This window comes from Anoplopoma fimbria, chromosome 17 (assembly GCF_027596085.1).
Source record: "Anoplopoma fimbria isolate UVic2021 breed Golden Eagle Sablefish chromosome 17, Afim_UVic_2022, whole genome shotgun sequence".
NCBI classification, from domain to species: domain Eukaryota; kingdom Metazoa; phylum Chordata; class Actinopteri; order Perciformes; family Anoplopomatidae; genus Anoplopoma; species Anoplopoma fimbria.
In genome coordinates, this window is record NC_072465.1 from 224,426 (window position 1) to 251,764 (window position 27,339).

Here is a 27,339-nt window from a genome sequence, read left to right on the forward strand (position 1 = left end):
TAAATTGGATTACAAGAAGCAAAATACAGTTTTGGATGACCAAAAGTGGACGGTTCATGGAAAAGAGCAATTAGAAGAAAAGTATATATCCATCAGTGGAAATCCATCTCGCCTTCACTAGACTCAAGCTGAGCTGACAAGTAATTGCATATAATCTTATCTACATAGTAAGGTATGATAAACCATAAGCACATTGACCGATAACACACTTTTAACAAAATATTACACAGTTATCTCTACTAGACACATAACTCAAAACTAAAATCCTGTGTGTGTTGATTGCTAAACTCTGCCATCAATTATCAATCACCAGCAGCCAGAATGCAGCTGTAAAAACACCTGTAACCAATTAGAACAATTAAATACAGTATTTTGTTAACAGTACAATACAGTTACTAGGTTGATGTCATCTTCAGTTAAAGAAATTGTGTCTGATACTCTTATGTGTATATGAGAATTGTGAATAAACAAATGTGTTTGGTTCCCCATTGCATTTGTGTTGATAGTGTATATTTACAGAGGGCTACAAATAAAAAGGAGACTCTATATATTAGTGTCTTATACCTAGCACATCAGTGTGCATTTGGCATCTAATAAAGAGATATTTGTTTTGTGCTTGTGTGTTAAGTTGTGATGCAAAATACAGTTTTGAGTAGTCTTCATAGTGTTTGAAGTTGAAAGATATTTTTTTTCAGTATCTGGTTTTGTTTTTGTGTGAAAAGAAAGCCCTAGTTTAGAGATTGTTTTTCTGACATGGCAAAAAAACTGTAATACAGGGTACAGATTTTCTGTTTGATTCTTGCCTTTTAATGTTTGATATTCATTAAGACTGGGTCACAGCTATGACTTTTGTGGTGTTTATATTGGATTGGATTTTATTTGTATGCTTGAGCAACTTGAGGTTGGGCAAAATACCACAAACACATTCATTATTCTAGGCTTCAAAAAGACAGTAATTAGTGCAAAGTTTGTATTGGGCTATGTTACATTATGCAGGTGCTTCTGTTGTTGCGGCCAACCCCTGTATGTCTACATTTGTTCAAATATTTTTGACACACAGTCAGAGTCACACAGCTTGAGTCATCTTGTCCAACAAACTGGAAATAAAACCTTGTATATGTAGCGGAACAAAATAAGAGAAATACCCTTCAGTCTCACAAACACTCAGTAGCACAAACAAAGCATTCATGTTAAAATTTACCTTTGCAGCTGGTGTTGTCAGCTGGGTCTAGTATTTGGTCTTCTGCACAGGCACACTGCCTGCCTTCTGGTATCGCCAGACACAGACTGCTGCAGCCGCCATTGTACACACGACACTTATTAGAGCCTGTGGATGAACAAACATGAATGTGCGGAAATATAAGGTACAATAAGGTACTATAACAATTTATTTTATTAACTTAGATTATAGATGAATTATCTATTTGTAATGCATTTCCAGTTACCTTGCTGCTGCTGAGCGTCGAACATGCGGATTTCAAAGATGGGTGGTCTCTCATTGCGCAGCAGAGTGGCGGTGCCAGTGGTGGTGTCCAGCTTGTAAATGCTGCCACTCCGATACTCGTTCCAGAACAAGAAGTGTTTATAGTGGCACAGACCAAAGGCGTGGTTCAGTTCCTGACCTTCATACACCGTCTGGTGATGTGAGAAAAGCAACATGATGGCAAAGTATGCTTTTAAAAAAACAGACTCAAGCACTCTGTATCCAGAATAATTGCCCAAAGCATGTTTGTATTAATCATGGGGACAATAAATATGATTTAATCGACTTTTTTGGTATTTTAACAGTTAAAATTTGAGTTAATTAGGCGAAATTTTTTTAAATATTAAGCGTCAAAGCATTAGTGGTACTATAAAGCATACCATAAATCTATGTGGCCCTAAATAATTTTTCTGTGATATTCATAGTATGCAAATAAATATTTAAATTTCATTGATTTTATGTCAACCTAAACATTAGAAATCTTTAATCCTAAAAAAACACCAACAAACCAAAATATAACAACAGAAAGGCCAGTGAAAACAAAATATCATCAATTTAGCCACAAGGAGTGGCTCAGGCCCAGAGACTATGAGCTGCATTGTGATGGACCACCCACAGTCCTCCATTGCTGCAAAGCTCATTTATTTTTACTGTAGCTTGCTCACAGCTTGCCCTGTCAGAATAATCCTCCGCTTTGATACCCGTGAACGACGCTGCCTCTAGACCGCAGTAAAGTAGTCCTAATGATGGTGAGCGAGTGCTGACCTTGCGTTCGGAGCTGTTTAGGTAAACCATTTCGATGCGGTCATAGTAAGCGTCCACCCAGTAGAGGATGCCCTGAGGGATGTCCAGACTGAGACCGTTGGGCCATAGCACTGTTTTGCTGGTCAGGAACACGTTTCTGTTGGAGCCGTCCATCCAAGCCCGCTCAATTTTCCCTCTCTTGCTCTCCTTAGGGTCTTCCTCCCAGTCTGTCCAGTACATCCACCTGAGGAGGCAATAAGTGAACTCATGGGTTAAGAGCATCCAGTTAGGCATCTCCACAGCAATTTTAAGAAGATTTGCCCACAGGCAAATAAATGTTTGCCACCAGGTACTTAAGCACCTGTCAATTTCCTTAACTGCTCTAGGCTCACCATAGCGTGTGAGCAATGTGTCTACAACATTGCGCAAGACTATACACAACCCTTTCCTTTTCCATCTGTCTGTTTCTCTTCCTTTTCTTTCTGTGAATTTCTCCTTCTCCTCCCTCTTCTCACTGAGCCTGATTGATTACGGGCATTAGTGGAGGCGAGTGCCTTTCCCCTGGGAAGTGTGTGGACACACATCACCCCGTCGCTACCAATCCCAAAAGTGTGTGCTTGTTTATGAGCTTGCGCTTCTCAGAGCCCAGGAGGTCATTATCAATAAGACACATCCATGAACGGCAAGATTAAGCTCTATCTGAGAGAGTAAGATACAGACATGGGTGTCTGTTAATGAGCTTGGGGAGGAAATCTACCATGTAATGCACAGAATGCTCCATCTGATTTAATAAACAGCGCGTGATAAGTGAAATCAGAAGGGACGTTATATTTCAGGGTAATGGTCAACAACATGGATGTGATGAAAATTATAAAACGCTCTCTGCTGGAAATTGTTAAGAGACAGAGACTAGGGGGGAAAAAGTGATGCAAGTGGTGTAAAATAAAATCAATAAACAGCTCATACACAAGAGATAAGTGAAACTGAGACAGAAAGAGAGTGGCCAGACTTTGCTGAGAGGTGAGTGACCGAGCATTTGAGCCGTCAGAAATGACCACCAATCATTATCCTTCACCGTATGTTGCCTGACCACAAATAAGCACAAACAGACATGCATGCATCATACATACTGCCACCTAAAAAGTTGGCATAGTTTTAACTGCTGCCATAACCTCTCAACTGCTAACTTTGTTCAATGATCTTTAATTATTTTTCTCTGGAACAAAAACATCCAACTCCATCACTCCCCCCATTTCTTTGTCTTACCCGTGCAGAGGGTCCACTACAATGGCTCGAGGGTGAGTCATTTTTCCTTCGATGAGGGTTTTGCGTGTCTGTGAAGCCTTTTCCAGCCGAGCCACACTGATGGTTTTCTTAGGCCCGTCATCTGTCCAGTACAAGTTGTCAGCCATCCAGTCCACAGCTATGCCCTCGACTGTGTGGATCCCTGGGACAAACACAGACTGTTGGTTTCTATTGCTAGTGCAATAAAACCAATACTGGCTGCACAGCCTTTACAGAAGTGTAAACAGTGATTTACAAATGTTGTATATTTTGATGTCAGCCTTGGTTTGATACAGGATTGCTGCCTCCTGATTCATATAGCTCAATGAAAAAAAGTATTGGTAGACTTTTAAATGTTTGCAAACTTAGATTTGTGGAGACACTTGAAAGTAGTCCACTTGTACTCAATGGGATAACCTGGATATATCAGGGTTAAACCAGTAAACAAGATTCTGAACATTTTTCAAAGCCTATGGTTGATTATCACATATTGTAAACCTGTGTTTAATCTCCTGCATGCATTTTTTTGTTCAAGTGAAAAGGTTTGCCCTGCTTTTACAGCCAGATCCAGAGCCAAAATCCTTATAATTTGAACGTGAGTGTACATGTGTAGCTTCCAGTGTCACATGGGAAAAAAATCACTTAGGAAAGAAATAAAATTTTCATAATCCTTTCTCATTTGTTTTTCAAATCAGCCTTCATTAGCCTACCTTCCTTCACAATGGTATCTCTCTCTGTTCCATCAATTTTCTGTCGCCCGATGATGTAGCTGGTGGCGTCGGCAAAGTAAATGAACTCGCTCTCAGAGTGAAAGTCCAGAGCTCTGGGGTTCATCAGATTCTCTATGGGGATCATATATTCATCTGGAACCTTGGCGTTCATGTCCATGCCCCTGATGACACCTGGGCGACCTTTACCGTAGACCAGGAAGAGCTCATGCTCGGGTTCTGCAGCAAAACAAGAAAACAAAAGTCTGTAGAAAAGTTCTGAATTTATATAAACACAATTCAACAGAGGCAGTTCACACTAAACTTCTTTCACCCCTTTCACTTATATCCTGTTCTTTAACATTTTCTATTGACAAAGAATAAAAAAATTGATGCTGACTCATAACAGTTTTTTTCCAAGAATTAATGTTTATTGATTAAACACGTAAACAATGTGCTAGATCAGCAAAAGCCCTAAATGAAAATTAAGTGATCTCAATTGACAGGCAGAGGAAAGGAGAGGGGGAGGAGGGGGAGGGGGAGAAGGTCGCCTTTACTTATATTAATTTTGTTGTCTATTGTCAGGAGGCAGATCAATATAATGCTATTATTGGTTGATGTAATTTCAAAACACTTCTCTCAGCAAGCTGAATCAGGCTAACAGCTTTAAGGGGAGGTCAGCAGAGAGCTGGAGAGTCAGACTAAGTTATGTGTTGCTCAGCTACTTTGTAGCTGTCTATTGCCTTTCCCAGTCTATTGCCCAGGGGAGAACCACATCCCTGGTCCAACCTTGGCTGCCCTTGGCTTTAGGTCTATAAAACTGAAGCACTGTGGCTCCTGACTTAATACTTACAGTTATGCTGGGTGCACGTACACATTTGTGCTGAATCTACAGTGTGCTACAGTGCAGTGGTTCCCAACCCTTTTCTCAGATGTACCTCCACAGCTCGATGGGCTCAATGACACAACCAGCCATGTCACAAATGTGGCCAACTTTTAAACTGATATTTAATACTTTAAATTGTACAAAATAAATTATTGTTACAAAAATGTTATTGTTCATCTTAACTGTCAATGTTGAGGAAGGTTTGGTTCAGTTTTTTACTACTACCACTTTTAACCATTACCTTCAGATGACTATTTTAATGATGTATCCATTAGGCTACCTCGCGCTAACAATTTCAACTGATTAGTCATTGCATCTATATAACTATTGCAGGTGTGATGTATTATTTATAGTTCCTTATCAGTTTAAATCTTTTATTTAAAATGGTACTTTTAGCTCTGTTAGCTAAGCTGACGGTTCAGAGCTTTCTTCCTTGATTGCTTACTAAGTCATGACTGTATTTTGTTCTTCGATTATAAGATTGCTTTCTAGTAGTCAGTTGTGTTACAGCCTGCTCAATATTTACATATTTATTAAATCATATTGTTGTTTCTTGTTCGAATTACTTGAGCTAGTTATACCTAGTTAGTTCATTTGTTGATTTGCAGCCGCTGAAATGTAATTGTATTTCTATTACACTTATAGTCCGACTCACTTTTGCAGGACTTGCCATCACTGCCCAAGCTGAATCCGGAGCGACAGCGGCAGGTTCGGGTCTTGTGGCCGTTCCCCAGCAGACAGATGTCCGAGCATCCTCCAGCCTTCCCAAACTGGTCCACCTCACATGCATGGCTACGTACTGGACACCAAGAAGGTGGACAATAAAGTCACAAAACAAGAAGCATTAATACTATATTCAGATGATATCATATGATATGAAAGTGTGCGTGTGTGTTTGTGTGTGTAGTCTACCTGGAGGCTGGCGTCTCTGGTGGTAGACGTGCAGCGCTCCTCCCTTGTCCACCCTGGTCACAACTTGGTAGTCTGTGCTGTTGAAGCGGTTGACCCTGATCACACTGGTTTTAGGCTGCATGTTAGCGTTGTCTGAGTTGGTGGCATACAGGTAATTTTCAAACACGGTCAGACCGTACAGATGCTCGATCTTAAAGAGAGAAAATGGAAAGTGGGGAGACGATGGGAGGGTTAATGGAAAGCGTAAAAGAGAGGGAGATGGTACTGAATCCAATGTACTCTAAATCCCAGTTGAGTGCTTTACTCAAATTACTTATTAACTATACATGTAGTCTGGCTAAGAACTCAGTTTTTCCATTAAAGACTTTTACTGACAGTTACACAGTCACTGGTTTGCTGTGCCCCATGACAATAAGATAAATAAGTGCTTCAACAGAAATACTGTACCAGTGCCGTATTTCGTGTGCTTGTAGAGAGCTTTATATGCTCTGATGAAGGCTGTGTAGGCAAAAATACAATTTTGTGTTTCAGTTTGGTGAGAATTTAAAAAAAGATATATTTTTCATAGATTTTTTGCCTCTGGATGTGCAAACGTTCCTAAAGCCCACTCCTGCCTCACCTTAATACAGTATCTTGTCTTTATGCAAGCAGTAATACATGATGAGGTGCCCTCATGTATACGAAAATAATGAACCATGATTCAATGTGGCGTGGCATTTTACTTCAGTAAGTCCATTATTTCCTATATCTGGAAACCTCAGAGTCTATTATTGCGCCTCTACCATGTTTGAAATATCCTCCATGTTTCAGAGATTTTCTTTAGGATTTGTTTCTGCATGGTTAGTTTTATTTCAGTGAGTGAGTGTTTCTGGTAATGTAGGATGAAAGAGGGGTCATGTTTAAATTGTTGAGTTTAGTTTAATAAACCATGTAGTGTGATGTAAAGCGGTGATAAATCTGTTTACCGTCTCTTTGACATGTTCTGATACACAATTTTAACAGCCACCTCCCTTTGGTTCAGAAACTATTATTTTCCATGGCACAAAATGTATTATAAAATGATGAAGTAGCAGCAGTGACTGAGAGGAACCAGCAAAACTTCCACTGCCCAAAATAGTCAGAACTCATAGACAAACTAGCTTTTATCTGACAAAATCAGGAAGAAAAGCTAGGCAAACACTTTCGGATCTGGACAAACATAGGCCAGTGACTCAGTGCCCCGAGAGGCTGTGTCAGCAGCAGCAGCATAAAACCTGAGATGGCACTGTGGTCTCTCTCAGGCTGCGTGGAGCCCACTGGGCCACAGAGAGACACAGTCAGAAAGATAAAAAGGGTTATTGTCGTAGGCTGAAGGGCAATGTCCACTGAGGTTTTACAGTGCATGGATTCAGATTAGCATCACACTGTCAGGAAAAATGATGCACTATGTGCACTATGTCAACTTTACTCACAGATCCAGCCAAGAAAAAACAGACCAATGCTAGCCATGACAAGAAAAAAACAAACATGTTGCGGTACATGATTTCACACACTTCAGGATCCTAAGTGACTGTACCTATCCACATCCAACATCAGAACTGAATTTGCCCAAGTCTAATGCATATTAAGGGTCTGAATAAGCAGGCATGGACATTTTATCTGCACTTTGAAAACTGTTTTTTAAACAAATTTCCCATGCAGTCTTACGAGAGCATCTCAAGCCTTCATAAACACACACTCTTGAGATAAAACAGCCCAAACTCAACACCATCAATAACACACTCTTACCCTTCACCTGGAGGATGTGAATGTACTTCTGCCCTATCGAAGGTGTTCACACACAAAGCAAGAAATGTTAGTGTGTGTGCACACCTGTGCTCAGTGAGCAAATGAAAGCCATTACTTCTCCACAGATCACAGTAAAAGCCATGGTAACAGGTTTAAGAGTCACTGTGCTTCATCAGCTCAACAACAGCCTCAGCATCAGACACTATTAATCAGCTGCTTTAATAAAAAGGCAAATGTCCACGGTCTTCTCCCTGCATTTATCTCACTAGTCAAGAACACATTACAAGAGTACACAGGAGAAACATAAGGTGCATTATAAATATATAGGGAACTATAAAGCACACTGGGGTTTTTAGAGCATTATGAATAGCATACACAAAGACAACTAATTTAAGGGCGATTATCTTCCTGATAATTGATGAGAATGGGAGTGTGGTGCATCCTGTGAGGCTGTTCTCACCAGCAGGCCTTGGATGATGGTGTGCCGGTTCTTGCCTTCATAGTCCACCACCTCGATGTAGTCCAGGTAGGCATCGGCCCAGTACACCAGCCTGCTGACAAGATCCAGCGTGATGCCGTGGGGGAACACAATCTTACTGTCCACTAGCTTGGTTCGGTTCTGGCCATCCATGTCGCAGCGCTCCACCTTAGGGATTTGACCGTAGTCTGTGAAGAATACCTTCCTGTGGAAACAAAAGATCAGACCTGATTGAGGACAGATGGATGAATAGATCGATTGAGTCGGAAAATAGTTTCATTTTCCATCCATCTGGCTTTGTTATAATTGATTGATTGCCCATATTTCCATCACAGGGAGACAATATGAATCTATATTCAGCGGTGTAAAATAAGTAGGAAACATCCCTTCTAGCAGACAGCAAGCAAGATTAAACAAGTCCTCAACTTGAATTCAGTCTCCTATATATACCAACATTTTGTGGTATTTTTTGAATAGTTGCAATTATCTAAAGGAACATATTTCCATTGTAAATCTGATTTAGAACCAAACACAAATAGTTTATAAAAGCATAATCATTAATTAAGTGTTTCACAGCTGAAAGCAAAAATATTGACTTATTGAAAGCTTCAAATAACAAATAATGCTCACAGTTCCAGAACAGGTGTTGGCAAGCAACATTTATTTTTATAAAATATGTGTTACGAGCTGGAAAACACTTTGCATCAACATCTTCAGATTCTCTGTCAAAACTAATCCTCACAAAATCCATGGACTGACAGTAACCATTAGATGAAGGGAAGTCAAATTATAATGATTGTCGATTTTACTTTTTTGTTTAATACAGTAAACAGTTACTGTGGGATATGTTGAAAGATTCAAGGTCACTCATTTTAACACCACCACAAAGGATGAATTTTGCTGTTATATTGTTGTTCGTGTTGTTTTTCTCCCCCTCTAATGACACTGCAGACCACAGCAATGAAAAAAAGCAGCTACAGTGAAACTACCTGACCTTGTTACTGGAAAAACCAATTACAGCCAAGGAAATTGCGTGGAAGCTGCAAGCACACATATATACACACACACACTCACACATTTGTGCTGTTAATTCTTTCCAACACACAAGCGCTCAGACACTCACATAAGCATGCACCACAGACACACACACACACACACACACACACACACACACACACACACACACACACACACACACACACACACACACACACACACACACACACACACACACACACACACACACACACACACACACTTTCAGGAATTCAGCTGGAAAGTCTGGGCATAAACAAAAGAGCTGTAACAAAAACATACTTTTACATTCAAAACCTATACAGTCAGCGTACCGCAGTGCAAACAGAACATCTGCACTCAATTACTCCAACGTCCAAACTTCCATTTAGCCTTTTCCCTCCATTTCAACTCACTGTTTTAAAGTTGGGTAACAACGGCAGATGACAGAAGTTTGACTCCAGTTGTTCTCATGGGATTTTAATGGGTTTGCATGCAGTGTGTTTATGGATCATACAGAAAGTAAGATATCAAACTGACCCCATGGTAGGGTCCAGGGCAATGCCTTTAGGGTTATACAGCTCCTGGTCCAGGAGGGTGACACATGTCTGCCCATCCTTGTCACACACGAAGATCCTGTCGTCGACGTCATCCACGAAGTAGAAGTTTCCGGTGAGCCAGTCGATGGCCATCTGCTCCACATCTGCACAGAGAAAAGGGTGGAGGGGTGAGGAGGGGGTAAGGTGGGACACGGACACAGGAGGTGCAGGGGGAGGCGAAAACATTGTTTTCAGTACTTGAATTGATTATTTTTAAAGCAAAGAGAGCTTGAGCATGTGATGTTGTTGTACATACTTGTAACAGATGGGTAAGAGGATTGACTCATAGTCATGTGATGAAGTAAATTAGTCAGCAATACTGTGTGCTGTGTTAGGGACTTCAACAGCTCTCTCTCTCTTTCTCTCTCTATGCAACACTCACACTTAGATTTATCACACACTGTCCAGATGTCAGCCATCTTCATGTCATTCAAAGTCACTCAGACAGACAGAATATGAGACAGGCTGTTGCTTCAAGGAGAGTGATGTTGCCGTAGCTGTAGCTAAGCGACAGTGTGCATTCCACTATGTTTTTTACCTTGAAGCTCAGATCACGGGGAAGGACCAGTGCCCCACCCGACGATGAAAATCAAACACCTAGACACATGCACATGGCACCACACACGTACTTTATGGAACATTCGCAGGGGAAAAATGGAATACCACTGCTCTATACAAACTGTCCTTAATGTGGTGCAGGACCACATAGCGAGGGTCTGAGAGTAGAAAAATTGTGAAAAAAGAATAACATGAGACACTAATATACCCCTCTCCCTGGTTCCCTCATTCCCTCCTCTTCCTTCCTCTCCTCAAACAGCAGCTCAGCCACACTGAGGCTGAGCCAAGGATCAGAGACAGAAAGCCATTGTTAAAGCTAAAGGAAAGGAGATGTGAGCATATTTACTGTAGTGAGTGATGGAAAGTACATTTACTGTACTGTGCTTGAGTCTACTTTAGAAATACTTGAACTCTTTTTTCATTCTATGCCATTTTATTCTTGCACACCATATTTCAGAGAAAAATATTGTACATTTTATGCTACAATATCCATTTAACTGCTGCAGTTACTGGTTACTTTGCTAACTGAGATTTTAAAAATCTATAATGAACACTTAAAATAATTAAATAAAAACAATATTGGATTACTCAACAGTATATAAAATAGTTCAAATTAGCTACAGCTTTATCTATATATGACGCATCAGTAACAATAATCCCAAAATATATAATAACATGACAGTGTTGGGTCTTTCTGCGAACATAGTTAGTACTTAAAAAAATAATGGAATGAAACTGCAATTACACGTTTTTACACTCGGGCAGAAGAAATAAGCTGTGAACAAAATGCTGACATATTACCAACTTCTACGTTGAAAAGTTGTTGTTACAAAACAGTTCCTCTCAGTTTTCTTATATCCCTTTAATATGGAGTAACGTACACAATAATTTGACAATGTGTAGCAGTCCTTCCTCTGTTTTGCTTTTTGCCTGAAGCAAATCTTCAGATTTAGCAGCTAAATGCTGCAATATATGTTCACTAGTTGCTTACTTTGTCTGTCTTCCTTTTAGTGCTCGGCAGGTAGCGTACAGTGGGATTTTAGAGCTTTTCTTCTAAAAATAGCTGGGTAGCCATCTAGTAAAGACGCATACCATAGAACAAAAAAAGAAAAAGATTATTTGAACCAAACGACATAGTTGAGGGAGGAGGGTTTCAAAAACCACAAGACTTGTATTTTCACAGCTGCCACGAGCTCTGCTCTCGACAGAACTATCCACACACACCTACTGACACACATACACAAACACCTCAGATATACGGCCAAAGTCGTGCCGCAGGAGTCCATGGTCATGCAGTGCTCAGTGCTAAGGGTGGAGGTCTAATATGGTGGTATGTTTACCAGGGTGAGCAGGTCACTGTGATGATTTAGGGGAGGACAGAGGATCGGTTTTCTCCATCCAGGAAAGAAAAGCTTGAGTTGGGGGAAATGAGGAAGCAGATTCCTTGGCATAAGAGCACAATAAAAGTGTGCATAGTGAGAGCTCACCAGCTAAGGACCAATAAATCTGACTGTAATTCTAGTGAACTGCATTTACAGAATCTGACACATATTTCTGAAGAGCCTGGCTAGCAAAGGGAACGAGATGGATCACTTTAAAATATTTTGGGTTCAAGTAAAAGTGGAAAATGGATAAAAGAAAAAAATGCAGATGACAGAGAGCAAAGGAAGAAAAAGCAAGAATAAAAGAAGGAAGACAGAGGAGGGAAGAAAAGAAGGAGAGAGATCTGGTTTCCACCAGGGAAACTTGGCCATTGTGCAGCAGCATTTCTGAGGTTTATGGGAATCAGGGGCCATGCTCCCAAAGGTGCTCTTAATTTTTAACACAGAGTTCTCTGTTTAAATGCTTCCAGCTGCCCAACAACACACTGATTCACTGATTAAGCAATGGGTAAACAAAGGGGGTGAGGGGGGGGTTACTGAAGGACCTGAAAAAATATCCGTCCCCTGCTTTCTGACCCCCCCCACTCCATTTTCCTCCACCTCTGCTTAACAGAAATGGCTCAAGTGAAGACTTTTTTCAATCTCCTCCCATTCTCTCTCCTCCTCCTCCTCCTCCTCCTCCTCCTCCTCCTCCTCCTCCTCCTCCATGCATCATCCCCCTATCCCTCCCCTTTGTCTGTTCCCCAGAGGTGGGAAAACAGTCTGGATTCATTAACTGCAGCTCTGTCTGTCTCAAACTATGCTATAAAAAAAACAACACAGCATAATTGAAAAAACACAGCGGACCGCCTTCTTCATTTTTTTCCTACTCTGTCTAAACAACTTGTTTTCTATGTGTTTCCTCGCTCAATCCTCTGCTCCCTGTTGGTCTAAGAAAAACAACAGCTGAGTGAATGTCTAGATAATGTATTTAAAGTGCATTGCTAAATGGAGCAGTTTTACTCCAATAACTGTATGTAGGAGGACGAGGACGAGGGGCATACATCTTCTCCCACAGCGCTAACTATTCAGGGGGATCAATGGTGTAGTTATATCAGTGGCATTACTTTTAAATATGTCTTGATACCTCAGAACTGTTTTGTTTAAACTGTGATTGTAGCTTTAACACCACCCGCTCATACACCCCAACCCCCACTTCCCCTCGACCAACCTCCCGCACTCCAAAACACTCCCTCAAGCATCTGGCGACGGCGTCAAACCAGAAACACACAGGCAGGGGGAGAATAGAAAAACAAAAAAAGTGTGGTTCTGTTCAGATCCAGAGGCCATACAAAGCAAAAGGGGGAATAAATGTGAATAATTTGGCACTGTGTGGATAGTGTAGAGTGACTTCAATGTATTTCATGGTTCAAGGTTAAATCGCTGTGTATTGCCAATGTTTGAACGGACTGTACTGTAACTTAAAAACAGAGCCCTTCCCAAGACATTCTCGGATGTCTTTAACAGCCTGTTTGCAATTATTATAAAAGGACTAGAGACAGATTTGCCAGGAAAATCAAAAGGATGTGATGTTTATGCACGCTCACAAGTGCCTTCCCTCTCTTCAGCTCCCCTAAAGTGCTTACCAGTGTTGCAGTCAAGACCTCCAAAACCAAGACCAGGGCAGGGCGATACCAAACCAGACTAGTGTGAGTCCCACATGGTATGACCCACTAAGGATAAAATGTGGAACGTGCAAACCAGAATAGGCACTCTTCAAATTGATCTGAAAGATCTCCATTACCATAAAAACACCCACAAAGAAACTTTCACCTCTTGTAATGCCATATATATACTGTATGTGTGTATGTATGCAAGTGTACCATGAGGAATGTCTTGACAAACTAATCAGTGATGATTTTGACAAGTAAATCAGACAATGTACAGCAAGGTACCGACCTTTAACTTTTTTTTTAATCTAAGGAAGGCAGTCCAGCTAAACTACCGTTTGGTTAACTAATGCAACAGAATGCGTACTGCAGTTCACTTAACGGCCACTGGGGACATTAATAACAAGGATTTTCAGGAATTCCATATAGTACCTTTAAAGAGTGAAAAAGGAGGGAGAGAGACAGACCGAGAGAGAGAGAGAGAGAGAGAGAGAGAGAGAGAGAGGGATGTTTAAAGCTGAACTCAGTGTTGAATGAAGAGAAAATTTGAAAATGTGCTGGCTTGCCTTTTAACAGCACATGACCTCTTAAGGAGATTTCAGTCCAGTGTCTGTGCTAAGCAGCACACTGTAGCTCACTGTGCAGGGGGAGCAGGTACTGTAGCTCTTATAGTACAAGCAGGGAAGGGAGGCTTAGTGGCTGCTCTGGGATCAGCCCTCCTGTGCACAGTGTGGAGCATCAGCATCTATTTCAGCTGAATGTTAATCTATCTTTCATTTCTAGGTTTTCTACTGGGGAGACCTCTCAGCACCCATTTGTTAGAAACAACTGATTAAACTGATTTCCACCTATATTGTATGTACTTTATGTTTTTGATGGTTGTTTCCTGCTGCGGTAAGACAATCCTCACCAGAGTTTACAATAAATGATGTCTGCGAGCGCAGCTCATTTAGAATATGTTTTATCTAATAGAAAAACGATTGGGAAAATTATTAGAATATGCAAATTAAATATGGTTCATGTGCGAGAGTCCCTAAATTTAATTTAAAACAACAGAAAATGTCTTAGATGCATTGTGTTTGAACTACAAGGGGTATTTGTTAAATCCTTCTTTAATCTGGACCTTAAGCCAAGGTCCGGACTTAAATATCATAAAAACTTTTGGATGGTTTTCTATGTAATTTCTACAGACATTCATGTTCCCCTTAAGATGGACTGCAATCACTTTGGGGATCTCTTCATCATTCATCTATCACCATCAGGTCAACATTTTAATCCGCCAAATAGTTAGGTTCCCATCAGCCTCAGCTATACTTTATGTTTGGTGCTGAATAGCAAATGCTAGCATGCTTACACACTAAACTAAATTGGTTTATGGTCAACATTATGCCTGCAAAACAGCAGAGGTTTAGCACTTTTATTGTGAGCATGTTATATTTTTTGTTTAATATAGGCTCAAAGAAGTTTGAAAAAAATGTCATCACGTGGAACTTACATCACGTCTTTTGCGGTGAGAAAGTGAGAAGTGGGTGACTGGTATAATTAGCAAATGCGAGAAATATACCCTGTCAAATATAGAATGAGAATAAGTGTATGTTTCATGAAATTTGGAAGAGGACAGTGGGAGTAAAAAAACAAAGTCAAAGGGAATGTAATGAAAGCAAGGGCGAGACAGAGAGTGTGCATGTGTGTGTGTGTGTGTGTGTGTGTGTGTGTGTGTGTGTGTGTGTGTGTGTTTGTGTGTGCGTTGAGGGGACACATCTGGACAACTCATCTTTGGCATACTGAGGTCATGAGTCACTCCAACCACACGCACATCATTTCCTGTATGTTCACCCCTGCCATTGGTCGCTGCTGGCTCCTTCCATGTTGACTGTAAGTATAAACCTGCTCCTCCTATTCTGTCACGCTCACACGCCAGCAGCCTGTCCAAAAGAGCAACTCTGCTGTCTGGGAAGTCGCTCCAGATTAAGGACTGGAACAGATGAGAAAAATCTACCCTGTTGCATTGTATATTTTTTGCGCTGACTTTAAGTATTTAGGGTTATCTGCATTGTCAGATTTGTGCTGGACATTGTTTGTGTATGTCATTTTCTATATTTTGTGTCATATCTAGCTCTTGTCTACTCCTGAGTTATGGTTTATTGTGCAAAACAGTCATGCAAGGAAACAACCAACATTTTTTTTCTCTTTCAATTTGTCTCATTCACAATAAAAATGCCTTCAAACGACATATTCTTCTCATGTTACTCGAACACATACGGACATGAAAATAGTAGAATTGTAACTACAGGAAGTGCAGTACCCTTCAATTGCTTCCTTATTTCAGCAATACAGCTTTAATCCCTCATCAGCAGTCATGCACATCCTGTCCATGCTGGAGTGTGTGTGGGGGGGCGGCCGTGGAGAAACCAGCTGAAGCTGCTGGAATATCCTGCAAATTCCTCTGGTCCTTAAATTGTTGAGGTTCTGGTTAAAGCTGCATGCTTATAGCAACAGTGATAATCCTACTGAAATCATATTTTTTAAGCGCAGATACATGTTTTTCCTGATAGGAAGTCTCCATATCAGTTTGGCAATGTCCTGTAATTTCAGGAGGCTGTTATAATGTCATTTTTCCCCCTGTATGAGCCTGATTAATTAAGGTTTGTACTGAATAATTTGCTATAACAGATGTGGCGTTAGCAAGGCTCAAGCAGCCTGAGACGTGCATTAGGCTCAATAGTCCTCTTATTACTGAGGGACACCGAAATGTCTCATGCATAATTTTCATCGTTTGAAGCTTGCCTGATATTATCTGGTTTGAAATGAACATATTTCCAGATGATAGCTACACCAGACGTTGCGAGCATGTGGAAGACAGAGCTGCCCGACTCATGATTCAGCCTTTTTCATTTTCTCTGATGGTCTGTGCTGAGAAAGTCATTTCTTTCATGTTAATGCATTCTTTAGTCGCATGGAAAAGGGATGTCAACGGAGAGGAGCCGATGAATGTTGAGTGAATGTGATAGGTCCCAAAAGTTGTACCCAAGTATGCAACAAAGAAAAGAATAAGTATAAAATATATGAAGCATTCCTGCTGCCTTTGTGTGGATGAATGTAATGTTTCTGTACTTTCCCTCTGATTCACAGTAAAGACAGGCAGTCCGAGCAAGTGGAAGAAGTGGGTGTGGAGGCTTTTCACCCGCAGGTTGTCTACACTCCGTAGCACGCACATACGCACGTCTGCACTCAATCACAGGCCTAAGATCTACAAGGTCTGTCTTTTACTTTCATTTTTACAGGAGAAGAGACTCTTTCTGAAACAAAACTTAAGCAATAGAAAAACACAGCTGCTTTTAACGTGCTGCCACAACATCTCTGACTCAGAGGCTGGGCACAAACATGTAGGTATTGATGCTCAGTTCAGTTTTGGCTACAGTTCTGGACATTTTTTCCCCCATCTGTTTACATTTGACTTTAGAGCGAAACACAATGGAAGTCATTCAGACCAACAAGCCCAGCCAAATCGCCATCTACAAAGGATGCAAACCAGAAAAACATAATAATTCAAGGTGAGGATCAGCTGAGACCTGTAGCCAAAGCATAGTATTTGCTACTGATGTGGGGTAGACCTTTTTAGGCCAAAGGTGAATCAGAATTTCTTAAAATTCTGATTCGTTATTGAAAATTCAATGTGCTTTTACTGCGTTTACCTGGCTATGTAAAGACTTATTTTTCTAGTGATTAAGGTTTGGATGTTTTTTTTTATTGTGTGTGTGTCGAAACAAGCTTCTAGTCAGCATATTTGATAGTTTCAAGGTCCACGTGCTGAAAGAGCTGTGAGCAAACTGGATGTCTGCTGTACATTATTTTTTTCTGTGTTTTCATCTCTACACACTCTGTTCTATCAACTCTCTTCCTGATTTTAGCCAGACCTACATGGAATATTGGAATGAACCTTTCTGAATGTGAAATGCTAAACAAATACACTCTTCCTCCTGTGTATATGAAGCAAGAGAAAAAGTGTGATAGAAGTTTCTAATCAGGGAAACATACGTCATATTAGACAAAGGACATGCATTGAGAGTGATGAATTTTATTTCAAAATACATTTTCTGGAGAGAGGAGCAGGTCTTGGTTTTTCGCTATGAGCCCACAACAGCAAACCCTACAACCAAAACTAGAAAATTCATCTTGAAAAAAACATGAGATGTTCCACAGGTGGTCTCTAGTGTTTTCTTCCAGCCCTGTCACACAACCTAATGAAGTCTGCAGTGAAAATTCATCTTATATGCGGCCCCCAAGAATAAAATATCCTGGAAAATGTACAATACACACACACACAATACAGCTTTTTGCTGTTGTTTTATGTATTATGTGTGGAGAACGGTCTGTAACATTCTGCTGTGTACTAAATGTACCAGGCTGAAGCTGCGTGCTGCTGTGGTGTACTCACGGTGCAGGCTGAGGGAGATGTTGATGACTCTCTCCTCAGTGAAGCTCTTCAGATTGGGGATCTTGGCACATTTGAGGTGTGTGGATGAGGGGGCTTCTCCCACATGGATCCAGCAGACAGTCTCCTGGGCGTAGAGGAAGTCCATGGCCGTGGTTTGTTTGGTGCTGGTGGACAGCAGGCTGTGGACCGTGGTGCCGCTCAGGGAGGTGGCCTGGATGTTTTGGGAGTTGGCGATCAGCAGGACAGGCAGACGGTCTACTGGCACTGGAACGTGACATGAACATAACTAATGGTTGACGGGAGGAACATGAACAGAACATCTGCACAGTCGCAGTCCAAAATGAATAACATTCAGTCCTGCTGATGTCGGTTTACTTACCATTCTTGGCCTTGCATGAGCGGTTGTCTGGCTGCGACAAGTAGCCCTCCACACAAGAGCAGGCGTAGGAGCCTTCAGTGTTGGTACAGGTCTGACTGCAGGTCCCATACAAACTGCATTCGTCAAAATCTAAACCACAGAAACCACAGATGGTCTTATTAGGGTACAGCAATTAACCAAACCTAGCTCAGAATTTTTACAAACTGAAAATACAATAAGAACTTAAACATATTCGCAGATAACTCAATAAAAATGCTAATTTAACTTATTAAAAAACAACAATTCTGTGTCTCCTGTTTATTTTTGCACACTAAGTAAGTGATTAATTAAATGGGGCGTGTTGCAAAAAATACCCATTTAATCAGCAAGGTTGTTGCTCATCAATGTCTTTGACTCCTCTATTATCTAAATGCCTGCTCAGATATGAATGTTTCTAAACATTGCTCCACACTCCCAGGGCCCCTGAACTACCCACTGTGTGCTCTGCACTTAATTCAGCTTTTCCAGAACCTGAGTAAACATTGTTACCGGATAAGGTAAGCAAGCTCATTTCTCTAATTTCAGCAGGGATGAAATACAAACATTTAATAGTTTTCCTGACTTGTTAAATACTTGCAGCACACACTGAACTGTAGGTATCACAGAGGGTGGCCATTAGACGAACTCACCTTTGCATGTCTTTCCATCTGCGCTGATCTCATAACCACTCTTACAGTAACAAGCAGGCCCTGCTGGAGTCACCGCACAGCTTTCCTGACAACTCCAGAGCGAGCAGTTGGATATAAACTCTGGAGGGAGACAAAAGAGGGTAGAGGGAAGGAAAACAGGAGTGAGTTTTTGGAGTAATGCGCATGGAAATACGGCATTGTATAAAGGAGTGACTTAAGACATATCGCTTTTATTCATGTTTCTTTCCTGTTACCGGCATTGTTATTGAGCTAAAAACACTGCATCAGTGGTTCTTATAGAAGGTGGCTTTGTGCAGAATTCTGTAATAATCCATTAAACATACCAATATAAACTAATTTCATTCACCCTGCAGAGTGCTATCTGGCAGAAGACACAAAGACAGGCATGCCTGTAGGTGACAGGAGCAGGTGCTGTAGCTGCCATTGTACACTTTCTGTGGAATATTTACAGCTTAGCAGAGTGCTGAAGGGCATTAGTACTTGATTTGTCAAGCTAAATTGTTGAACTATACTCTCTGCAGCCTCCTCCTGACGATGAGGTGCATATGAAGAATAAGTATAAAACCATTCAACGTCACATTAGTAGCCCATCAATTCATTATCAGCGTTAGAACTGGCAAAATATTTGATCTACAGAAAGTTTTGCTGGATGTAGTGTGAGTTTCACACACAAACCACCTCCCAAAATAGAGTTCCTAGATCTGTCACAGAAAAGAGAAAAATCTATTGAATGAATGTGTCACTTATGAGTAATGAGTTAAAAATTGGAAAACTAATTCAACCCAACAAATGGCTGATATGTGAACATCGACTCAATACAAAAGCAGTAGAGATACTAGATTATGCAAGCTATCACACCAATTCAAATAATACTTCACTGTTGAATGATATGAAATACTGAAGTATTTGGAAAGCAGTGAGCATCAACTGGATAAATTAGACTTGGAATATACTGCACCAGTTGTGGGAGTTTGCAAACGGATGTTTAAATATAGTTTTACTGTTGTTAAACGTTGCGCTCCTCGTTTATTTCAGTTCATCAAGACTTGTTTCTGTTTTTTTATGCTTTGTTCGCTGTGGAGGCATTGGATGAAAACAAAGTTGTGTTGGATAATTCAAGGTAATACAGGTGAGGCCTGTATTACCTTAAATAATAAATGAACCCATCAAGATCATAGAGAGATGCTCAGACAAACTCGGTATCCTCTTTAAAATCTATTCTCAAAACTCACTTTAATCTCATTGTTTAAATTATTTTCTATTGTTTGTTTTATATGTTATGTATTGGATTTTATGTACTTTTATTAATTCTTCTGTAAAACACTTTTTACTTTTTGTTCTGAAAGGTGCTATATAAATAGTTTTATAAAATAATACAACTAATAATTCTGTTTCCATCATTGATTAAATGACATATGCAATTGCTGAATGTCAGCAAATAATAATTAAAATAAATAATTTAAATTCTTTGATTGTAGGTTGGTGACATCTAAATGTGGTTTTCACTTTTATGTTTTAAATCATTAAAATAAGACATCCTGTTAAGTGATGTTAGGGTGGATTATCCCTTTAAAAAAGATAAGTATTTGATACAAAGTCTGTAAATGGAAGGCAACGAAAGAAATCAACAAATACTTCAACCTTGCACCAACAATCAATACCTCCCCACTGACCCAGACCATCTCCAAGGCTACAACCACATCAAACAAAGAAGGCACAAACACAACCGGTAATCACACCTTCCATTCAGCTGACCGACACATAACGGAATCTCAGTAGAGTTTTCAACAGGGCCCTGCACATCCTGTGAGATATAAAGACACAGTGAGTCATAGTCAAACAGACACAACCATGTCAAACCAGGATGAGATCTATCAGTCACAAGTGATTCACTTTGGCCAGAACACACTGGCAGACAATTCACACTTACACAGCACCTCCGGGGGAGAGAGGAGAGGCATCAAGAATATCACCACACGTTCAAGATTAAAGAAACAAAGCAAACATTTTGGTGCAGTACTGCACTGTGCATGTTGTTTTTCTGCACCAAACGAGTTTCCTAAATCAATAATAAAGTTCATCTTGAATCTGAAATGCTTCAAACAGCTATAACTGCTGAGCTAGAAAAAGCTAAACCCCACAAATCAGCAGATTTCTCTCTGCTCATTTTCAGCTATTATCCCAGACTTTGAAGTGATCTGCATGATCTGAGAATAAACACTTGTACAGCGCATTGGATATTATAGACAAGTATACAAGTTTTCCTGCTGCACAACCACAGTTCAAATTACAGACATGCCCGGAATTTTCCAAAACAAGTCTGAGCACCGAACAACCGAGACGTGTTTAGAAAACCAACACGGGCAACAATGTAAACAACCAGCAGTGACACATACCACAAAATATTTATTTTGAGCAAATAAAAGTACAGAAAATTGCTCTGTTTTGGTTCAGAGTGCACACCACTCATATCAATCAGATGACCCCTTAGAAAATAAAAGATGTCAACGAGAGATATTTATGTTACAGACACATATAAACACAAAACCCCCAAACCGTTTAACCTAATTCTAACCTTAACCCTAAAACCAAAACCATGAGATAAACGGTCATGGACCCCATATTTGTCCCCAGAAAGCTGGTGCGCCCCCACCTGATATTTGTGGTGAATACAAAACACACACACACACACACACACACATAAGTCCACTCACACCTCAATGTCCAGCCAGCCTGAAAATGCATGAAAGTTTGATGTCCTTTCCCAAGCTTCTCTCTGTGTTTCTTTAATAAATATCTCATCCTAGCTCGTTTTATTTTTTAACTGAAGGTGTAGTGGAGGAGGAAAAGAAAAAAATCTTAGAGAAAAGACAGGTGCCTGCCTCAGTAAAGGAACAAATCGACATTCTTGCCAGGAAAATTAGGTATTTAATTCTGCACACTGTGCCAATCAAAATCTCAGAGCCTAGGGATGAAATTGTTATTTAACATTTTATCTCGGTCAGTAAGATTCTTAGTAGTTTGATTTTGTACAGGTTGGGAAAAGCAGTTTAGGAAAACCATCATTAATATAAACTTCAGGGTGAGAAGTAAAGCAGCATTAATGATGCCTGCTGGCTATTTAAACATTTATGTGACCAGTATTAGGACACATAGCCGCATGATGGACAGTCTTTGACTGTCTATCAGCAGTGGTGTTCCTTTGCTAACCTTTTGACAGACATGATTTCCAAATAGTGGAAGTTTTCAGTTTACTCTTTCCTGTGATAATCCAGTTATCCAGTGAAAATGTTAAGGTCTTTTGCACAATCAAGTTCCGTTTCCACTCAGTGTGGTCAACTTGATCAGCACATTCCTGTAAAGGGCCTTACATTCTTTATGGTCATCATAAGTTGCTTCCTAGTTTCGGGTTTCAGAATTACGACTTCCCTAATTTACTCTGTTAAATATTTAATTAAACATTTTCAATAAATTGTTGACAGAGCCGGGCCCGCGTGACTTTAGTGCATGTTTGAGCACGCGAGGGTACCGTCACTGGCAAGCTCACAGCTGCCGCTCTGTACAGCACTATAACGTTGGTCATACCTGATAACTCCATCCTGATTGACAGCGTTGTGTCGCAAGCATAGCATAGCTCTGTTAGCATTGTTAGCTTGGTCAGCACTGTTAGGTCTGTCAGCACTGTTAGCTCTACCAGAACTGTTAGAACTGTTAGCACTGTTAGCTCTATCAGAACTGTGAGCTCTGTTAGCACTGTTAGCTCTATCAAAACTGTTCTGAACTGTGCACTGCTCTATCAGAACTGTGAGCTCTGTTAGCACTGTTAGCTCTATCAGAACTGTTAGATCTGTTAGCACTATCAGAACTTGCTCTATCAGAACTGTTAGGTCTATCAGAACTGTTAGCACTGTTAGCTCTATCAGAACTGTTAGCTCTGTTAGCACTGTTGGCTGTGTGCTGCCGGCTCAACTGTCCCCAGTTGAGAGTTGTGTGGAGGCAATAGATATTCTCCGAATTTGGTATTAAGCAAATTTAACGGGGAGTCAAACATACAGTTAGTTGTGTCTACATACAGAACGAAAAAACCCACAATATTTCACATTGATGTGGTAAATCAATGAGTTACTTGGACTTCAGAGTGAAGATATCAGGGGTAAGAACTGAACAATAAGAAAGCAACAAATAGAACAACAGAATTTACCCATTTATTTCACACAGACAGGATGCACTGCCACAAGAATTGTTAATTTTACCAGCACAGTCTTTTACATTCATATTGCATATCCCTTAAATGTTTGTGTGTGTGTGTGTGTGTGTGTGTGTGTGTGTGTGTGTGTGTGTGTGTGTGTGTGTGTGTGTGTGTGTGTGTGTGTGTGACAGTGATACCTCTGCAGTGTGGTCCCTCATCCCAGCCGTCAGTACAGTCTGGAGCCCCGTTGCACAGTTTGCTCATGTGGATGCAGAGATCTGTTCCTCCACACTGGTACTCATTGGGAGGGCACCGTGATATGGTACTGTGAGGACCTGCAGAAGACACACACAATTATAGTTGACTGAGAAAGTAAGTAGTGTAATAATCCTTTGTAGATATGAATAAATGTCAGTTTTGCAGCTCAATATCTTGTAAAATTTAGCCTCTATTCAGGTCATGAAACCCCTCAGGAACTCTACATAAACAGTACAGATGGGAGAAATATGTTATCTTCTAATGAAATGTGGTACATTTTCAAAAATGTGCTTTAACCCTGATTCTGTTATGGTTTTCCATTAATTGAAAATGTAATTATCTATTAATTTACCATTAATCTAACCCAAAAAGTATTTTTCAGTAGCGTTATTAACTTAAGTTTGATGTATATTGGATGTGTACTAGATTCAAGTTGGGCGGTACATCAAAGTAATGCAAAACTCAACTTGCCCTGGTTTGTCATTGGAGAGGCATGTGTGTGCCTCTTTCAACTGAAGTCACTAAAATGGTTCTTTCTGATTGAATTCACGATAAGAACCATTCCCAGCGGGCAGAAACACAAGTGCACTGTCATGCCAAAATGGATAACAAATTGCATTGCAGCACCTTAACTGCGGACACAGCTTCAGCTGTGCAACTCCACACACCCTGTTATAAGTGGTTTGTTTGGAGGCATGTCGCCACGTACAGTACAGCACCATGTATTCCTAAAATTGATTTAACCTGAGGATTCTTGCCATCTCCCTTTGTCTCTTACAACCATTTTTTCTCAACTATAAACTGATCAGTAAAGCAGAAATGCTTTCAAATCGATTTTTAAAAGACACTGCCCTTTCATCCTGCCAGTGGATGACAGATTTTCTGACAGACAGCGCAACTATGTGTGTCTGTCAACATATTTGTCAGACTAAGCAACACAAACGTTTCAATAGCAGCTCCCCCTGTGAGTGCAAATCTTTTTGCTTCATATTTGTGGATGGCACCACTATGGTGGGCCTCATCACAAACCATTATGCACCCAGATACGAGACAGATGTAATCTGCAGTGGGTGTGCAGCAAACAATCTGGCTATGAATACACTAAAAACAGATCACCCAACGATCCCTCATGCTCACCCTTATTGGAAACAAATAGGCCAATTTAGTACCATGTGATCTGGAAAAAACGTTAAATATCATACTAGTACTGGATAGCAACACGGGACATTTCTTCATGTGGCAATCAAAAATGATAATGGTCTTAAAGACATTCCTTAGTAACAGATAGACTATAAAGGCCACATATTCAATGAGTAAGGCAGTTGTATAAACTCTCACTTAGTAACTACATTCATAATGAGACGTCAGGATCTGTCTGACTCAGCAGAGAACGTGAACTTTGCAGTTATTAATCAGAGCTGTGTGTCGTAATGTCATGAAAAAGAGAAGATTTGTGCAATTATAAACTGTGTAAGATGCTATTGTAAAAAGTCTGCAAGAACGTTTTGGAAACAAGCTTTCATAAAATGTCTCTCAGAGAAAATCACAATCATTTGCATGTAGCAGAAAAACTGATCCGAATGATTTGTTCAAGAAAACACGCATGTTTGTTTGCATCTGTTCGCCCCGTTTCCTTACGCTAGCTGTTTTGCTCTTTTACCTTGTATGCCAGCAGCTCAGCATTCCCCTCCTCATCTGACATGGATTTATATTCATCTTTTCTTCTTGCCAACGTAGCAGGCAGAACCACAAGGCAGAAATTCAAAGAACCATTGTGGCAGCAAAAGATTGCCACTAGAGAAAACTAGCAGGAACTACAAACACACCATTATCCTAGTTGGAACTGGCCAAATAACTACCTTCACAGCATGCACACGACCAGCCCAGAGGCGAAACATCAACAATAAGCACGCCAGTGTAGTGGCATGTCGGCCTGGTATTATAGTAGTTTGTGCTAAGAGACTTTAGGATCCCTGGGAAAGAAAACATTCATCTTCAGTGAATATGAGTTTGTCCAAAACTTCTCTCTCCAAGACACAAAATCTATTGCCCTTTAACTCGATATAGAAGTGAATGTTCTGCTAAAATAACTGCCCGAGCAGCAAGGGCTTTATCGACTTAGTGAACTCTTTTTTTGGATGACGTTCCCTGCCTTGTGACTCTGACCAGTCTTTTATCCACAAAAAGACTAATGACTCAGCACAACTGCTGTCCTTAAGTGCAACTAGTCCACGTATTGCCAATGACTCAGTTCTGTATGTCCTACAGACTGTGGGATGACTGATGAACTGTATACCTGCAGGAAGTGATTGTATTTTTTTGCACAATAAGTACAAAGAAAGCACAAAGCTACCCTGGTTCAATAATCTGCTCACCGGTACTTCTAAAGCTCACCAATTAACACATTGTATTTCTTTTTTTCATATACAAGCATAAATGTACAAATAATAATTTCTGTTTTCAAGGGGAATGCTGTGCTTGAACTCTTTCTTGGCAACCGGTTGCCTGGCAACCTAGCTGTGAGAGAAAGAGTTGAAGAAGTCCCTGAACTTGGCCAATGGTCTCAATGGCTGATGGTTTAAACAACCAATATACAACATGATAACATGTTATTTAGTCTTCTTTAGAGGAGTAAGTAGTTGTATTTATGACCTTTGAAAAGAGGGCCAACCTTTTTGTTTTCCACTGCTTCCAGTCTTTATGCTAAGAAATTAAGCTAATCCCCTGCTAGCTCTATTTTCATATTTAGCAACTTTAGCAGTATTGACATACTCATCCAACTCTCAGGAGGAAAGCGCATGAGCATAATTCTTTCTTTTAATAACTAAAAAGTTGCTAAAATGAAAGCAAAATGCATGAAATGTCTTCCTTCTTTTTCTTTTTTTTGGTGCATGAATTTTATTTAAAAACAGTTCACTCCTCCTCAGCCCGTGAGCTAAGTCAAACCGATGGCCTTCCCTCCTACTCCTCACTCTCTTTACTTCTTTATCTCCTCCCATCATTTCCTTCCAACATCTGTTGACCCATTTACAGTAAGTGTTTAAGAGGGAGGGCAGTGTGTGGAAAACAAACAGAGTGAGACACAAAGAGAGAGAAAGAGAAAGCGAGAGAGTAGACGGAGTGGAACACCTCAACCACAGGAAGTGAACGGAGCCCCACAAGGCCTCGTTCTTAAGCGAGCTGGCAGCGGTCGGCGGGGTCGCGCTGGAAAAGGCATCGCTAATTTGAATTAAACAGGGTCTTTTATTCAACATTCCTCTACTGTGAGCGAGCCAGGTTAGCAGGCCCAAACCGTTCTCTCTTTGAGAAGTTTCTATTTGCTCCGTTTCTCTACACAGCTTGTTGAATGGTTCAGTGAAAGATCTACACAGCTTCAACTATTCGGTTCTGTAGCTCAATTAGGGCGCCCAAGGAAAAGGAAAATGAAAATCATCCTGGTGTTCCCATCATCGACCCACACAGGCTATCCTTGTGTAAGAGTTATAGGGTGAAAACAGAGGGTGGAGATTTAACTATTCTTTTCCTACGGAGAGCTTGAGATTGTTCCAAGGCTTCACTTCTCGGCTACAGACGTCAGAGAGACGTAAGCAGATACCAGTACAGAATTCACTTCTTCCATGGGTCTGTCTGACTCAACTAATTTTTTTCTGAGGATGTACAAACACTCACAAACAGCTTCAACCTTCAATATCAACCTATTCAAAATGAACACCTGATGGGTGCTTTTTTTGCAGGCCACCAAGTCACCATTAGAGCCAAACAAAGCCTTTCTTCTCTAATCATCTATCAAAACAAGACAGCATTATGGATTTCAGACACCTCGCATGAATAGAGTATTTAAGCCATTACACATAGAGGTAGATCACATGTACTTTTGCAGTGCTAGGGAGTGAGGGCAGAGGGGGTGTTGAAAGAGGGAGGGG

At 40.5% G+C, this 27,339-nt stretch overlaps 1 protein-coding gene across 1 annotated transcript in view; it reads right to left on the reverse strand.

Annotated features, from left to right (window-relative positions):
• LOC129106012 (low-density lipoprotein receptor-related protein 1-like) overlaps positions 1–27,339 on the reverse strand; it is an 86,245-nt gene that overhangs the window by 38,601 nt on the left and 20,305 nt on the right. Inside the window, exons 3-15 of the mRNA XM_054617308.1 lie at positions 23,356–23,493; positions 18,949–19,068; positions 18,281–18,409; positions 17,902–18,165; positions 9,816–9,978; positions 8,244–8,466; positions 6,017–6,206; positions 5,760–5,903; positions 4,222–4,458; positions 3,494–3,674; positions 2,249–2,471; positions 1,446–1,635; positions 1,202–1,327 (exon numbers count right to left, since the gene is read on the reverse strand). Of these exons, the coding sequence (XP_054473283.1) occupies positions 1,202–1,327; positions 1,446–1,635; positions 2,249–2,471; positions 3,494–3,674; positions 4,222–4,458; positions 5,760–5,903; positions 6,017–6,206; positions 8,244–8,466; positions 9,816–9,978; positions 17,902–18,165; positions 18,281–18,409; positions 18,949–19,068; positions 23,356–23,493 (2,328 nt within the window). The remainder of the gene's footprint in view (positions 1–1,201; positions 1,328–1,445; positions 1,636–2,248; positions 2,472–3,493; positions 3,675–4,221; positions 4,459–5,759; positions 5,904–6,016; positions 6,207–8,243; positions 8,467–9,815; positions 9,979–17,901; positions 18,166–18,280; positions 18,410–18,948; positions 19,069–23,355; positions 23,494–27,339) is intronic.